The sequence below is a fragment of the Anomaloglossus baeobatrachus genome, chromosome 3, assembly GCF_048569485.1.
Source record: "Anomaloglossus baeobatrachus isolate aAnoBae1 chromosome 3, aAnoBae1.hap1, whole genome shotgun sequence".
NCBI classification, from domain to species: Eukaryota; Metazoa; Chordata; class Amphibia; order Anura; family Aromobatidae; genus Anomaloglossus; species Anomaloglossus baeobatrachus.
Genome location: NC_134355.1, coordinates 579,883,892 through 579,901,623, shown reverse-complemented (window position 1 = coordinate 579,901,623; position 17,732 = coordinate 579,883,892). Strand labels below are relative to the sequence as shown.

General features: G+C 48.9%; 1 protein-coding gene across 3 annotated transcripts in view; it reads left to right on the top strand.

Annotated features, from left to right (window-relative positions):
* PAK2 (p21 (RAC1) activated kinase 2) overlaps positions 1–17,732 on the top strand; it is a 139,064-nt gene that overhangs the window by 92,239 nt on the left and 29,093 nt on the right. For all 3 annotated transcript variants that reach the window (XM_075340987.1, XM_075340985.1, XM_075340986.1), the window contains 3 exons: positions 1,430–1,547; positions 3,746–3,845; positions 6,791–6,987. In XM_075340987.1, coding sequence (XP_075197102.1) covers positions 1,430–1,547; positions 3,746–3,845; positions 6,791–6,987 — 415 coding nt within the window. The remainder of the gene's footprint in view (positions 1–1,429; positions 1,548–3,745; positions 3,846–6,790; positions 6,988–17,732) is intronic.

The following is a 17,732-nucleotide window of genomic DNA, read 5'->3' as shown; positions in this document are numbered from 1 at the left end:
CCGAATCTGTGTCACGCACCGCTGTTTTTAGGCGGTGCACATCTTTTTGTGCTAACCACTGGTCAGCGCAAGGGTCTCGCTGCTTCTAAACCGACTCTAGCTCGTTGGATCAGGTCGGCTATCTCCGATGCCTACCAGTGTTCTCAGGTGCCTCCCCCGCCGGGGATTAAGGCGCACTCGACCAGAGCTGTCGGTGCCTCCTGGGCTTTCAGGCACCAGGCTACGGCTCAGCAGGTTTGTCAGGCTGCCACATGGTCCAGTCTGCACACTTTTTCGAAGCACTACCAGGTGCATGCTCATGCTTCGGCAGATGCGAGCTTGGGCAGATGCATCCTTCAGGCGGCTGTCGCCCATTTGTGAAGTTAGGTTTTGCCTACTTAGTTGGTTTATTTCCCGCCCATGGACTGCTTTGGAACGTCCCATGGTTTGGGTCTCCCATAAGGAACGATAAAGAAAAAGAGAATTTTGTTTACTTACCGTAAATTCTTTTTCTTATAGTTCCGACATGGGAGACCCAGCTCCCTCCCTGTTGCCTGTTGGCAGTTTTTTGTTCCGTGTGTTTCACCGGCTGTTGTTAGTAGACAGAGTTCTGGTCTTTCCGAGTTTTACTCTTTCTCTACTTATGGGTGGATGTCCTCCTTCAGCTTTTGCACTGAACTGGGTAGATTGTCATCCAGGGGGTGTATATAGCCGGAGGGAGGAGCTACACGTTTGAGTGTAGTACTTTGTGTGTCCTCCGGAGGCAGTAGCTATACACCCATGGTTTGGGTCTCCCATGTCGGAACTATAAGAAAAAGAATTTACGGTAAGTAAACAAAATTCTCTTTTTTTGTTTGCTTTGGAGTCTTTGGTTTTGATACGACATCTCTGCTCTCTACTGTTCTTCCTATACCTGTGGTCTCCTATGTTGTCTCTTCTATAGCCTCTCCTCCTGGTCTCCTATGTTGTCTCTTCTATAGCCTCTCCTCCTGGTCTCCTATGTTATCTCTTCTATAGCCTCTCCTCCTGGTCTCCTATGTTCTCGCTTCTATAGCCTTTCCTCCTGGTCTCGTGCATTGTCTCTTCTGTAGCCTCTCTTCCTGGTCTCCTATGTTGTCCCTTCTATAGCCTCTCCTCCTGGTCTCCTATGTTGTCCCTTCTATAGCCTCTCCTCCTGGTCTCCTATGTTGTCTCTTCTATAGCCTCTCCTCCTGGTCTCCTATGTTGTCCCTTCTGTAGCCTCTCCTCCTGGTCTCCTATGTTGTCCCTTCTGTAGCCCTCTCCTCCTGGTCTCCCATGTTGGCTCTTCTATAGCCTCTCCTCCTGGTCTCCTATGTTGTCTCTTCTATAGCCTCTCCTCCTGGTCTCGTACGTTCTCTTCCATAGCTTCGGCTCACTGTCTTGCACATAGTGCCCCCGCTCCCGGTCTCACAATTTGTGTCTGTTGCAGCTTCCTGGTAGGAGACGAGCTCTTCGTTGTGATGGAGTACTTGGCTGGTGGCTCACTCACTGATGTTGTAACAGAAACTTGCATGGATGAAGCACAGATAGCTGCTGTATGTAGAGAGGTATGTACATCTGTAACCCAAGCAGAACATGGTGAGACCCCACGAGAAGTCCACACATGCACTTGCTTGGCCAACACACAACCTCTTCTATAAACTGATGCATTGAACTTTTACACTACTCACAAAAAGTTAGCGATATTTAGCTTTCAGGGGAAATGTATGGAAAACTTAAAATGTTCAGGCTACAGTGATATTTTATTATAAAAATAGAGCATTTAATTTTAATGAAATTTATTGAAAGAAAATTCAACAGTGGTGGCTATACCCTCCAAACATGTCTCAATAACTTTTTATGTGCCTTTGAGCATCAATTCCAGCTTGCCAACGATGTTCCATGCTGTTCAGAATTGGAGCTATTTTCTGCATGGCATCCCACTCTTCATGAAGGTCAGCCCTCAGATCATTGAGGTTCTGGGGTAAAGAGCTACCGGCCTCTATACAGCGACTCAGATCATACCTTAGGTTTTCCATGGGATTCAAGTCTGGATAAAGTGCAGACCGCTCCATTTGGGTTTCCCCAGTCTTCAGCAGCTGTACCCTGCGACCTCTTGAAGCTGGAGCATTGCCGTCCATTAAGATGAAGTTAGGCCTGTGTTGTTCATGCAGAGGCACAATGACTGGATTAATGATGTTATTCAAGTAGTAGTAGCGGCTTGTCACTGTGCCATTCACAAAGTGTACGGCAGTTATGTATTGACTAGGCACACTGGCCTACACTGTAACACCACCACCAAAGGCTCATCAGGAGACAACAGTGGCTTGATGCATAGCTGTGTCATTGAAGTCTCCAACATTTTAGGGGCCATAATTTCTAATCAGCTTAAATCGACTTTCTTCAGTGACTAGCAACGGTCACTAATGAAAGTCGACCAATAAAGCTGTCATCAGTGTACAATGTGGCCAAAGGACCTCCACTTCTATGACTTTATGGGAATTTTCCAGTCTCTTTGTATCTCTGTTGCAACCCGCTGATGACACTCTGTGACACTCTAAGCTCAGTGGCTACTTCTATCTTGAACATCCTCCTTAAAGCCTCTTAACGGGGAAATACTGTTCATCAATTGTTAGGTGTTGTCTTTATCGCATTATGTCAAAATGTGAACAGCTTCATGTGGAGGACTGTTTAATACCAATTGTAATTGAACGCCGAAATGTATTGGGCAATTCATGGATCAGACACTTGTGAATTTTGCCATAAAAGCTCCTTGTTAGAGAACAGCAACTTGTGCAAAATGTACAGAAACCTTGAACAATTGGACACGTGCACTCAAAAGTTTAGAGAAGGTCCCATTAAGTTCATCTGAAAGTGCATTTTAGCATCATCCTGAAATTTCATCTGAAAGTCAAGTATCCTAAATATTTGTGAGTAGTGTATATCCACATTACTAGGCATAAGGCTGATAGCACTGGTATGGACATATGAATGAACCCTCGGTGAGAGGCCACTGACAGGTTGTTTAAGAGGGAATCTTTCTCCTTGTGTAGAGCCAAGCAGGTGTAAGGAGACCTATAGGCCATGCAATGCTGCTCTTGGAATTTAAATATACAAATATCCTTTTCAGGGAGGTAGAGGACAGAAATGCAAGTGCCATCTATTCAGGATAGCAGTCTAAACAGTCAATATCAACCCTTTAATGAACCTATTCCTTCTTTAAAATGCTTTGCTCATTTACTGTTCTTCCTGGCTTTCCACTTAAAGGGAATTTGTCACCAGGATTTTGCAATGTAAGCTGCGGACTGCATGCTGCAAGGGTTAAAAAAATGGTTTCTTTTATCTGTGTATGAGCTATTATTTACTCATGCCAAAGGGTTTATTGTTCTGTGATCAACATTGGTGTGACTGCAGAGCTGTGATTGACACCATAGTCAATGCACAATCTCCATAGAGAGCCTGGTGTGGGCAGGGACAGCTTCCAGCTCTGCTACACTCAATTCTGACATAAAGTCAGAACGGCTGCACCCTGTAATCTAAGATAAACATGGTTAGTTTCAGAATCTTTGCCGACATTATGCTGCCCTCAGATGAAGTAGCAGAAATCTGGTGTTTGATTCCCTGTAATGGGGCAAGCCACTTTTCATCTCTATGTATTGTACACTAGATGTTTAGACCAGATAAAAACCCCTCTTCTATGAAACATTTCTTTATATTTCCATAACCAAAAGACTTGTTTTGCAAATTATTTGTGTTCTGATTTTAGTGTTTGCAAGCTCTGGAGTTCCTGCACGCTAATCAGGTTATTCACCGAGACATCAAGAGTGATAATGTACTTTTAGGAATGGATGGCTCTGTCAAACTCAGTGAGTATATCCTGAATTATTATATGCAGTTATCAATATTGTTCAAACATTTTAGGCAGGTGTGGGAAAAAATGCTTTCAAACATAGAATTAATAGTGAACGAAATGCAAAGTGAAGGAACAAAAGAGAATTCTAAATGAAATCAATATTTTCTGTGATCGCCTTATGCCTTCAAAACACCACGCTTTCTTCTAGATACACTTTTACTAAGTCGGGTATTTTGTAGGTAGGTGTACGTGTGACCAATTATACCTAACGGGTGATAATGATTTTCATGAGTAGGTTGAAATTACTGAAACAATGTAATGTAAGGGGCTCCCCAAACCCTGCTTTTTCCTAGTGGATTTGCTTTTAGCTGCATTAAAGGGAAGGTGTCGTAAAAAAAAAAAATTTCAATTGCTGAAAAAATATTAAGTATTAATGTTTTAATGTTATGTTTAAATAATATATTTTTTTTTTAATTGACAAAAATATAAAAAAGGGAGCAGCTGCTGAAATCAGACTATAGAACTAGCTCACATTACAGCTGCAATAAAAGTGGATGGAATCTGCAGGGGAGGGGGAAAGTCAGCGGAGGGGGTGTGAGTGGAGTGGGGGGGGGTGTGAGTGGATAAGTAGATCAAAAAATTATCAGAATCTTTATAAAAAAAAAAAAAAAAAAAGGGAAATCTTGCTATTTTCACACTGGCCGCTAAGGCTATGATAGTCATACTTCCGGTTAAAGCATCACTCCAGCGGGGTTTTTTTTTTAATTGCACCTCCGGAGTGGTGCTTTAAATGGAAGTCCCCTTTCTTATACGCACCTATTGTCGCCTTCATCTGTTTCCAGCGTCACTCCGGTCTGTCTCATGTTATTTTATAGATAGTCTGGCTCAAACCATCATAGGCTAGGTGCTTGTAGGATAAACAAATCAATATCAAATAGCAAATGCCCAAGCACTCAAAGGAAGTATGCTTTGAGTGCTTGGGTATTTACTATTTGATGGCTCATGGGATTTGTGACGTTCCCAGCAGCTCTAGTGTTTCATGGAGTGCGCCAAAGGTCACAACTCAGTAAAAGTCTATGGAACCCTGTTCTTGCTCTGAGTTGCATTGGGAGCTTGTGATGTAACTTTTGACTCCCTGCCAGTCAGACATTACAGGCACTAGATGGCGCTGTGAGACTGGAGCAACGCTGGAAAAGGATGAAGCCCCCGGAGGGTGGAGAGAAGACAGAGGGCTTTGATTTTTAAAACACCACTCCAGCACTGAACAAAAAAATAAACACTGGAGTGGTGCTTTAACTTAATAATATATAGGAAAGTCTGCCCACCCACCAGGAGATCTGATGCATGGAGACTTGTAGAGTCACAAAGTAGAATGCTATAGTATCGGGAAAGTCCAGTCTGAAGGTCGTCTTATTAAAAAAAAAAATGACTTTATTAAGAATAAGAAATCACAGCTTCCATAACCAAAAAGTGACAAGCAAACACACTGCAGACTTGTCATTGCATAATATATATATATATATATATCATATATATTACCGTATAAGACGACTGGGCGTATAAGACGACCCCCAACTTCTGCCCTAAAAATATAGAATTTGGGATATACTCACTGTATAAGACTACATACAGACAAACACACACAACTTTGCTACATACAGACAAACACATACAACTCTGCTACATACAAACACATACAACTCTGCTACATACAGACAAACACATACAACTCTGCTACATACAGACAAACACATACAACTCTGCTACATACAGACAAACACATACAACTCTGCTACAGACAAACACACACAACTCTGCTACATACAGACAAACACATACAACTCTGCTACATACAGACAAATACACACAACTCTGCTGCTCTGTGGGGCCTGCACCCGCGTCTCGGCGGGTACAGCACCCGCGGCATTGGCGGGGGGGGGGGATTGGCAGGGCATACATCTGGGGGGTTAGAAGCAGCTCACCGGGGCCCATAATGGGGAGGCGGGGAGGGCATTTACCCAATTAGGTCACGGTGGAGAGGGGGCCCACACAGCGCCGGACAGAAGCTCGCCTCCTTCATCTGTGGGACTGAGAAGGCGGTAGCTCCGCCCACAGATGAAATTCAAAACAGGATGTCTGCGTGCCTTAAAGTGACGGCGCCGCAGATTGCTGCCGAAGTCCTTACAGTGTATGATATGTATATCTGGCATATAAGACGACCCCCCCACTGTAGCCATTATTTTAAGGGGGTAAAAAGTCGTCTTATACGCCAGTATATACGGTATATATACACGTTTAGCGACTTACCAGCGATCCCGAAAGCTATGCGACCTGATAAGGCACGCTGGTAAGTCGCTGGTGAGATGTCACACAGTCAGACCTTACTAACGACTCAGGAACGATACAGGTCGCAGTAGCGACCTGTATAATGATCTCTGCAGTCATTCGGACCCTGTCACACAGTGTCAAACACAGCGATGTGTCCTGCCCAGCAGGACATTGCCTTTGAAGAAAATAAACCAGAACAGTGTGTAGCGATTAGCGATCTCACAGCAGGGGCCAGGTCGCTGCTTAGTGTCACACATAACGAGATCGCTGGTGAGATTCCTATTACGTCACAAAACCGGTGACTCGGCAGCGATCTTGCTAGCGATCTTCATTATGCTGTGACCTCACCTGATGTGATTAGTGGATTCTGTGTTATTATAATCCTGCTTGGGATGATAAGGAACCTGCTGGAAATTCTTCTGAAAGGAAGAGAAGTATGGAGTCCATCGAATCTTAGAAAACCCTAGTGGTCAGGGTGAAAATTGCAAAGTTCTTAAAAAAAAAAAAAAAAAAAAAAAAGTGTAAAATTCGTGATATGGGGGAAAAAAATGGCAAAAAATCTTTGCACTTCCATGTTTTTCATTCACCCGAATAACCTTTTTTTTTTCCTTTTTCCTTTGTCATCTTCAGCGGACTTTGGTTTCTGTGCTCAGATCACTCCTGAGCAGAGCAAGCGAAGCACCATGGTGGGGACACCATACTGGATGGCACCTGAGGTGGTGACCAGGAAAGCATATGGTCCCAAAGTCGACATTTGGTCCCTTGGAATCATGGCTATTGAAATGGTGGAAGGAGAGCCACCTTATCTCAATGAGAACCCTCTAAGGGTAGGTACATTTTTTTTTTTTTTTTGCACCTCCAATAATAGAGCTGATGATCCATTGAGGTCTGACCAATGGGTAGAGTGAAGTGGCACTAGAAAAGGTCTGCTCAGTACAGTTTAAGAAAACTGTAGATAGGGAAAGAAAGGCGCAAAAATAGGGTCTTACCCGGTTTATGGGTTTAGGAAAGTAAAAGAATGAATACACTCACCTGATCAGGTTGTGCCAGTCACAACCCCTGTGTAGACATATGTGAGTGCAAGAGTGGTTCAGCAGCTGCCCCGTTGAAGGAAAAATGCTGTAAAAGTTCAGGGTGATGGAATTGCAGCTGTATATTGCTCAGGCCAAAAGACTACTGCTACTCCAGCAGGATACAGCTAAACCCCCACTAGGTGGAGGCAACACAGGTGCAGGTGGAGCCATTCACACTCACTTCCAAATATGGAGGAGGTGATGGCTGGATGGTAAAACTGCACACTGGTGGCTTGCATAGAGCACTGTTCACACTGGCAGACGCACAGTCACAAACCCGCAGCCTATTAGGTAACGCCCATACTATTAGATCAGGCGGGCTGCCAAGCTGTACCCCCACTGCGCGCTACGTAGGGACAGAAACTCTGATAGCAAGGCCTAACAAAAAGGGGCCTGGCTGTATCCTGTACAAAAAAGTTTTTGAGGTTTTTTGTTAGCGTTATGGCCATAAGACGTAAGCCTACAACCCTCGTCACGGGAACCTCATGCTTGTAGGTCCCTAATAATAACCCCTCTCAAATGGCCTTTTTCACGTCTTCCCCCTGCATACAGCAGCGCATCTGATCACTTTCTCTCACTCAGCGCACGCGCTGTACTGTTTTTCTTTGTCGCTCTATTGGGAGACCCAGACAATTGGGTGTATAGGCTATGCCTCCGGAGGCAGCACAAAGTATTACACTCAAAAGTGTTAAGCCCCTCCCCTTCTGCCTATACACTCCCCGTGCTCCCACGGGCTGGTCAGTTTTATGCTTTGTGCGAAGGAGGCAGACATGCACAGCACAGCTCCACAGATTGGTCAGCAGCAGCTGCTGACCAGGTCGGATGGAAGAAAAGTGGGCCCATATAGGGCCCCCAGCATGCTCCCTTCTCACCCCACTCTTGGCGGTGTTGTTAAGGTTGAGGTATCCATTGCGGGTACGGAGGCTGGAGCCCACATGCTGCTTTCCTTCCCCATCCCCCTCTGGGCTCTGGGTGAAGTGGGATCCTATCGGTCTCCAGGCACAGGAGACCGTGCTCCATCCACAGCTCCTGAGGACCCTGCTGGATAGGAGCCGGGTACCGTTCAGGGACATGGCCCTGCATCTTGAAGGTACTCTGTATCCCTGTAGGGACCGTGCACGGCAACACCTCAGCTTTGCTGGGTGTGCTAGTGCACCGGGGACCGCGGCGCTGACCGGGTCTATATGTGCCATTACACACTCAGCGTCGCTGAGTGTGTTTATATGTAGGGGCTACCGCGCTAACCGCCGCTGCCATGTGAAACTGCGGCGCGCCTGGGACTTGTAGTTCGCCGGGGACTTCGGCGTCGGCCGCGCTTTTACGGCGGCGACGCTTATACTCGAGTCCCCGGCTTTCTTGCGGCCTAGCTTCCTTTTTCCCGCCCTCAGCCCTGACAGGCAGGGGGAAGGGCGGGACGCTGCACGGAAGAGAGGGACAAACGAGCAGCATGAGGGCTGGAGCATGCTTTGCATACTCCACTCCCCTCACTGTGCACTGTGTGAGATGCCCACGGCTCCCTTCTCTCGGCAGGACGCCGCAGCCATTTCCTGTCAGCTCCTCCGACGCAGCAGAGAGGGATTAACCCTGGGAGACCCAGACACGGTCTCTGGTGGCCTCACAACCGCCTTAGGCGGCTGGTAAGCAGCACCTGTGGTGTTAGCCCCATGGTGCTGTAGTGTATTGATACATTCTGTGTTATTACTATATACTTTACACTGTATGAGCACAGTTCATTATGGCTATTTACCCTTTTGTGTTAATCAGGGAAAACAATAGCATGGCGCCCACAAAGACAGGGGTGCCAAAACACAGGCTTATTATGCTGCCTGCGCGCTTGTACGACCCAGCTGCCGGCAGGTCCCATTGACCCTCATTGTGTGCAATGTGTGGCCCCTGTGACTCTCTTCTTCAGCCAGAGCATCTGCTAAGAGGGGCCCAGGGGGAGACACCTGTTGACACGGTCCTTAATGACGGGGATGGAGTTTGCAAAACTCTCTGAGACTATGGCTGAGATACTAGAAGCCTTGCAGTCCAGGCCGGTATCTCAGCAAAGGGACTCTGTTGAATCATTGTTCCCTGGCCCCCCTCAATTGGACCAACAATGTCCTCCCGGGACACAATTTCCAGGCTGAGGGTTCTGACTTAGACCCCAGCCCCAGACCGACTAAGCGAGCTCGCTTAGAATTTCCCTCGACATCATGTTGTTCAGGGTCTCAGCGGGGGGAATCTCCGGTTGATGATGCGGAGACAGCTGATCAGGATTCTGATCCTGAGGGCGCTCTCAATCGTAATACTCCAGACGGGGACGCCATAGTGAACGATCTCATTGCGTCCATCAATCAAATGCTGGATATTTCTCCCTCAGCTCCTCCGGCGGAGGAGTCAGATTATCAGCAGGAGTAATTCCGCTTCAGGTTCCCCAAGCGTACACAGAGTATGTTTCTAGACCATTCTGATTCCAGAGAGGCAGTCCAGAATCACCATGCTTGTCCAGATAAGCGTTTTTTCTTAGCGCCTTAAGGATACACGTTGTCCTTTTCCACCTGACGTGGTTAAAGGTTGGACTCAGTGTCTCAGAGTGGACCCTCCAATCTCACAGACTGGGGGCTAGATCATTACTTGCAGTGGAAGATGGAGCCTCGCTCAAAGATGCCACTGACGGGCAGATGGAGCTCTGGTTGAAATCCATCTATGAAGCTATCGGAGCTTCTTTTGCCCCAGCATTCGCAGCCATATGGGCGCTACAAGCTATCTCAGCAGGTCAAGCGCAAATTGAAGCAGCCACATGCACGTCCGCGCCACAAGTGGCATCCATTACCTCCCAAACCTCGGCAACGCTATTAGTGCTGTCCTGGACTCTGCGAGCTGTACGGCGGTTGCGGCCGCCAATTCGGGGGTACTCCGCAGGGCCTTATAGCTACGGGAATGGAAGGCAGATTCTGCTTCCAAAAAAGCGCTTAACCAGTTTGCCAATTTGTGGCGACAGGTTGTTTGGCGAGCGTCTGGATGAAGTCATCAAACAATCCAAGGGAAAGGATACATACTTACCCCAGTCCCAACCAAACATATCCCAACAGAGGAGAGGGCAGTCGAGGTTTCGCTCCTCTCGGGGCGCGGGCAGGTCCCAATTCTCCTCGTCCACAAGGTCTCAGAAAGACAAAGGAGCTCTGATGCATGGCGGTCTAAGTCACGTCCTCTGCAGACGCGGCGCACTCTGACGGCTGAAGGAGTGGTGATCCCTGTTCCTCTTCAGCATCAGAGCCACGGTTTTTACTCCAACTTGTTGGTGGTCTCAAAGAAGGACGGGTCTTTCCGCCCGGTCCTGGACCTGAAACTGCTCAACAGACGGGTAAAAACCAGGCGGTTCCGGATGGAATCCCTCCGCTCCGTCATCGCCTCAATGTCCCAAGGAGATTTCCTTGCATCAATCGATATCAAAAATGCTTATCCCCATGTACCGATTGCTCCAGAGCACCAGCGCTTCTTGCGCTTCGCCATAGGACACGAATACCTGCAATTCGTGGCACTGCCGTTCGGCCTGGCAACAGCCCCACGGGTTTTTACCAAGGTTATGGCTACGGTAGTAGCGCTTCTACACTCCCTGGGTCACTCGGTGATCCAGTATTTGGACGATCTGCTGATCAAGGCACCCTCTATAGAGGCATGCCAACGCAGCCTTGACGCTACCCTGGAAACTCTCCAGGGTTTCGGGTGGATCAGCAATTCTCCAAAGTCAAATCTGACACCGGCCCAATCGCTGACATATCTTGGCACGAAGTTTCATACTCTCAGCGATAGTGAAGCTTCCGCTGATCAAACAGCAGTCACTACGGAAAGGGGTACAATCTCTCCTTCAAGGCCAGTCACATCCCGGGAGGCGCCTCACGCACTTCCTGGGGAAGATGGTGACAGCAATGGAGGCAGTCCCTTTCGCGCAATTTCACCTGCGTCCCCTTCAATGGGACATCCTATGCAAATGGGACAGGAAGCCGACGTCCCTCGTCAGGACCGTCTCCCTCTCTCAGACGACCAAAGCTTCCCTTCGGTGGTGGCTTATTCCCACTTCATTAGCGAATGGGAAATCTTTCCTACCCTCATCCTGGGAAGTAGTCACGACGGACGCAAGTCTGTCAGGGTGGGGAGCGGTTTTTCTCCACCACAGGGCTCAGGGTACGTGGACCCAGCAAGAGTTCTCGCTTCAGATCAATGTTCTGGAGATCAGAGCAGTGTATCTTGCCCTGAAAGCTTTCCAGCAGTGGCTGGAAGGCAAGCAGATCAGAATTCAGTCGGACAATTCCACAGTGGTGGCATACATCAACCACCAAGGCGGCACACGCAGTCGGCAAGCCTCCCAGGAAGTCCGGCGGATTTTGATGTGGGTGGAAGCCACGGCCTCCACCATCTCTGCAGTTCACATTCCAGGCGTGGAAAACTGGGAAGCGGATTATCTCAGTCGCCAGGGCATGGACACAGGGGAATGGTCCCTTCACTTGGGCGTGTTTCAGGAGATCTGTTGCCGCTGGGGGGTGCCGGACGTCGACTTCATGGCGTCCCGGCACAATCACAAGGTACCGACGTTCATGGCACGGTCTCAAGATCCCAGAGCTCTAGCGGCAGACGCCTTAGTTCAGGATTGGTCGCAGTTTCAGCTCCCTTATGTGTTCCTCCGCTGGCACTGTTGCCCAGTGTGTTACGCAAGATCAGGACCGACTGCCGCCGCGTCATCCTCGTCGCTCCAGACTGGCCGAGGAGGTCGTGGTACCCGGATCTGTGGCTTCTCACGGTCGGCCAACCGTGGGCACTACCAGACCGACCAGACTTGTTATCTCAAGGGCCGTTTTTTCCATCTCAATTCTGTGGCCCTCAACCTGACTGTGTGGCCATTGAGTCCTGGATCCTAGCGTCTTCAGGATTATCTCAAGACGTCATTGCCACTATGAGACAGGCTAGGAAACCAACGTCCGCCAAGATCTACCACAGGACGTGGAAAATTTTCCTGTCGTGGTGCTCTGCTCAGGGTTCTTCTCCCTAGCACTTTGCCTTGCCCATTTTTTCTGTCCTTCCTTCAATCTGGACTGGAAAAGGGTTTGTCGCTCAGCTCCCTTAAGGGACAAGTCTCAGCGCTCTCTGTGTTTTCTCCAGAAGCGCCTAGCCAGACTTCCACAGGTACGCACGTTCCTGCAGGGGGTTTGTCACATCGTTCCTTCTTACAAGCTGACGTTAGAACCCTGGAATCTGAACAGGGTGCTGCTGGTTCTTTAGAAATCACCATTCGAGACAATGAGAGATATTTCTCTCTCTCACGCCTTTCGCAGAAAGGGTTTTTTTCTAGTAGCAGTCACTTCACTTCGGAGAGTGTCCGAGCTAGCAGCGCTGTCATGCAGAGCCCCTTTCCTGGTTGTTCACCAGGACAAGGTGGTTCTGCGTCCGGTTCCGGACTTTCTCTCTAAGGTGGTATCCCCCTTTCATCTCAATCAGGATATCTCCTTACCTTCTTTTTGTCCTCATCCAGTTCACCAATGTGAACAGGATTTGCACTTGTTAGATCTGGTGAGAGCACTCAGACTCTACATTTCTCGTACGGCGCCCCTGCACCGCTCGGATGCACTCTTTGTCCTTGTCGCTGGCCAGCGTAAAGGGTCACCGGCTTCCAAATCAACCTTGGCTCGGTGGATCAAGGAGCCAATTCTCGAAGTCCACCGTTCGGCTGGGCTTCCGGTTCCCTCAGGGCTGAAGGTCCATTCTACCAGAGCCGTGGGTGCGTCCTGGGCTTTGAGACACCAGGATACGGCTCAGCAGGTGTGTCAGGCGGCTACCTGGTCGAGCCTGCACACTTTCACGAAACACTATCAGTTGCATACCTATGCTTCGGCGGATGCCAGCCTAGGTAGACGAGTCCTTCAGGCGGCGATTGCCCACCTGTAGGAAAAGGCCGTTTTACGGCTCTTACGAGGTATTATTTTACCCACCCAGGGATTGCTTTTGGACATCCCAATTGTCTGGGTCTCCCAATAGAGCGACAAAGAAGGGAATTTTGTTTACTTACCGTAAATTCCTTTTCTTCTAGCTCTAATTGGGAGACCCAGCACCCGCCCCTATTTTTTTGTGTACACATGTCATTCATGTTGAATGGTTTCAGTTCTCCGATATTCCTTCGGATCGATGTTACTTTAAACCAGTTTATAATTCTTTTTCCTCCTTCTTGCTTTTGCACCAAAACTGACCAGCCCGTGGGAGCACGGGGAGTGTATAGGCAGAAGGGGAGGGGCTTAACACTTTTGAGTGTAATACTTTGTGCTGCCTCCGGAGGCATAGCCTATACACCCAATTGTCTGGGTCTCCCAATTAGAGCTAGAAGAAAAGGAATTTACGGTAAGTAAACAAAATTCCCTTCTTTTTCCCACGGTCTGAACTCACATTACCTCTCATCATAGGAAATCGCTCACTCTCTCTGCACTGCGCATGCGTCCTCTCACATTTTTCCCACGGTCTGAACTCTTATTACCTTTTCACTACGGGGATACCTATTCCCCACGCATGCGCCCTGATCCTCTACCACTTTTCCCTTTTCTCTTGCTCCGTGGTAATGTCCACACTGTTTTTTCAGGGAGATACCGGCTCGGGTTTATCTCCACCCACCCACCCCCCCTTTTTTCTACACATTTTTTCTTTATCGTTCCTTCCATGGGAGACCCAAACCATGGGTGTATAGCTAGCGCCTCCGGAGGACACACAAAGCACTACACTCAAACGTGTAGCTCCTCCCTCCGGGCTATATACACCCCCTGGATGACAATCTACCCAGTTCAACGCTTTGTGTTCCAGGAGGATCACACACACTTTCATTTTCTCACAAGCCGAGGTGCAGGGCGAGGATGATTCACTTACTGTGGGCTCAGACTCTGCCTCTATGTACCCCATTGACGTCCATGGAAGCGGTTCCCTTTGCCCAGTTCCATCTGCGTCCCTTGCAGCTGGACATTCTCCGCTGTTGGGACAAGCGGATCTCTTCTTTGGACAGGCTGGTGGCTCTGTCATCACAGGCCAGGAACTCCCTTCAGTGGTGGCTTCAGCCCCTCTCCCTTTCACAGGGACGTTCCTTCCTGACTCCGTCCTGGGTGATCCTCACCACGGATGCCAGTCTCTCCGGCTGGGGAGCGGTGTTTCTCCATCACCGAGCACAGGGCACTTGGACTCCGTCCGAATCAGCCCTCCCGATCAATGTGCTGGAAATCAGAGCTGTGTTTCTAGCTCTCCTAGACTTTCACCACCTATTGGCGGGCAAGCACATTCGGGTTCAGTCGGACAACGCGACAGCGGTTGCCTACATCAATCACCAGGGCGGAACTCACAGCCGTCTGGCGATGTTGGAGGTTCAACGAATCCTCCAGTGGACGGAGGACTCGAAGTCCACCATATCTGCAGTCCACATCCCAGGCGTAGAAAACTGGGAAGCCGATTATCTCAGCCGTCAAACCGTGGACGGCGGCGAGTGGGCCCTGCATCCGTCAGTGTTCAGATCAATCTGCCGCAAGTGGGGCACTCCGAAGGTAGATCTAATGGCTTCCCGGCACAACAACAAGGTTCCGGTTTACGTGGCTCGCTCCCACGATCCTCAAGCCTTCGCAGCAGACGCACTGGTTCAGGATTGGTCTCAGTTCAGTCTGGCCTATGTGTTTCCCCCTCTAGCGCTCTTGCCCAGGGTTCTGCGCAAGATCCGAATGGAGGGCCGTCGAGTCATACTCATTGCTCCGGACTGGCCCAGGCGAGCCTGGTACCCAGACCTGCTCCGCCTGTCCGTAGAGATGCCGTGGCGTCTCCCGGACCGCCCAGACCTTCTCTCTCAAGGTCCGTTCTTCCGCCAGAATTCTGCGGCTCTCAGATTGACGGCGTGGCTCTTAAATCCTGGATCCTGACGGCTTCGGGCATTCCCTCTGAGGTCATCTCCACCATGACTCAGGCTCGGAAGTCTTCCTCGGCTAAGATTTACCATAGGACTTGGAGAATTTTCCTGTCCTGGTGTCGATCTTCCGGCCATGCTCCTTGGCCGTTCGCCTTGCCGACCATCCTGTCTTTTCTACAGTCAGGTCTACAGTTGGGTCTGTCCCTCAATTCCCTTAAGGGACAGGTGTCGGCTTTGTCGGTATTCTTCCAGCGGCGTATCGCCCGACTGGCTCAGGTGCGCACCTTCATGCAGGGCGCATCTCACATCATCCCTCCTTACCGACGACCCTTGGATCCCTGGGACCTTAATCTGGTCCTCACGGCCTTACAGAAACCCCCTTTTGAGCCTCTCAGGGAGGTTCCCTTGGCTAGACTTTCACAGAAAGTTGTCTTTCTGGTAGCCATAACTTCTCTCAGGAGAGTTTCTGATTTGGCTGCGCTTTCTTCGGAATCCCCCTTTTTGGTGTTTCACCAAGACAAGGTGGTTCTTCGTCCGACTCCGGACTTTCTCCCTAAGGTGGTGTCTTCCTTCCACCTTAACCAGGACATTTCATTGCCCTCTCTTTGTCCGGCCCCTGTGCATCGCTTTGAGAAGGCGTTTCACACCTTGGATTTGGTGCGGGCGCTCCGAATCTATGTGTCTCGCACCGCCGTTTTTCGGCGGTGCACCTCACTTTTTGTGCTAACCACGGGTCAGCGCAAGGGCCTCTCGGCGTCTAAACCGACCCTGGCTCGTTGGGTTAGGTCGGCTATCGCCGATGCCTACCAGTCTTCTCAGGTGCCTCCCCCGCCGGGGATTAAGGCGCACTCGACCAGAGCTGTCGGTGCCTCCTGGGCTTTCAGGCACCAGGCTACGGCTCAGCAGGTGTGTCAGGCTGCCACTTGGTCCAGTCTGCACACTTTTTCTAAGCACTACCAAGTGCATGCTCATGCTTCGGCAGATGCGAGCTTGGGCAGACTCATCCTTCAGGCGGCTGTCGCCCATTTGTGAAGTTAGGTTTTGCCTACTTCTCAGTTTAGTTTATTTCCCACCCATGGACTGCTTTGGAACGTCCCATGGTTTGGGTCTCCCATGGAAGGAACGATAAAGAAAAAGAGAATTTTGTTTACTTACCGTAAATTCTTTTTCTTGTAGTTCCGACATGGGAGACCCAGCACCCTCCCTGTTGCCTGTTGGCAGTTTTTTGTTCCGTGTGCTTCACGGCTGTTGTTAGTAGACAGAGTTCTGGTTTTGCCGAGTTTTACTCTATCTCTACTTATGGGTGGATGTCCTCCTTCAGCTTTTGCACTGAACTGGGTAGATTGTCATCCAGGGGGTGTATATAGCCCAGAGGGAGGAGCTACACGTTTGAGTGTAGTGCTTTGTGTGTCCTCCGGAGGCGCTAGCTATACACCCATGGTTTGGGTCTCCCATGTCGGAACTACAAGAAAAAGAATTTACGGTAAGTAAACAAAATTCTCTTTTTTCATCATTTTTTTTACACTCTTTCCCGATAAAAAAAACGGGAGTCCTAACACCCTAGATTTAAATAAATCAGACACACAATGTATAATTAAATAAAACAAAACAAAAGAATCACACACATATATATATAAATTAATTGTTCATATATTTGATTAAGTCCTATAGATCTCCCGCAGTCACTGCTTCACAGTACCTTTCAAAGAAACAGGATAGTGGTTAGAGAATCTCTCCCCCATTGTTTCCTTGACACTTACTTCTCAGGTTCAAGCCCGACCATTCCCATATATATATTTTTATTCTTTTCTTCCTTTTTCCCCCCTCGTTTTTTCGTTTTTTCTTTTTTTCTTCTTTTTTATAGAAAAAGACAATAAGTTCTGTTCTGATTAAATTCATTTCACTAAGGGTATACCTTCCATTTTAATTTTTTTGAAGAAAAACCATTTCAGTTAATGTGTAACATCATGCAGTCGTTTTTTTCTATCTTGACGTAGCTCTACTCCTCGTGGCTATGAGTCATGGGGTGATGAGGTCATCCCCAGGAGCGTGGCTTCTGCAAACTTCTATATAAACCTTTGTATTTCCTGTATCTGTATGATATCTTTTCTCTGCAGAAGGCGCAAATGCCTCTGAAACGCGTAGGAATGTGTCAATAAAAGAATTTCTATTTTCTTTGTGGCTCCATTGGGAGACCCAGACAATTGGGTGTATAGCTTCTGCCTCCGGAGGCCACACAAAGTATTACACTCAAAAGTGTAACCCCTCCCCTCTGCCTATACACCCTCCCGTGCATCACGGGCTCCTCAGTTTTATGCTTTGTGTGGAAGGAGGCACACATCCACTCACACATCTCCATTTTAGTCAGCAGCAGCTGCTGATTGTATCGGTTGGAAGAAAAGAGGGCCCCCACGGGGCCCCCGGCATGCTCCCTTCTCACCCCACTAAGTCGGCGGTGCTGTTAAGGTTGAGGTACCCATTGCGGGTACGACGGCCGGAGCCTCATGCCGTGTTTCCTTCTCCATCCCTGAGGGCTCTGGTAGAAGTGGGATCCGAAGCGGTCATCCAGGTTCTGGGACCGTGCTCCCTCCGCAGC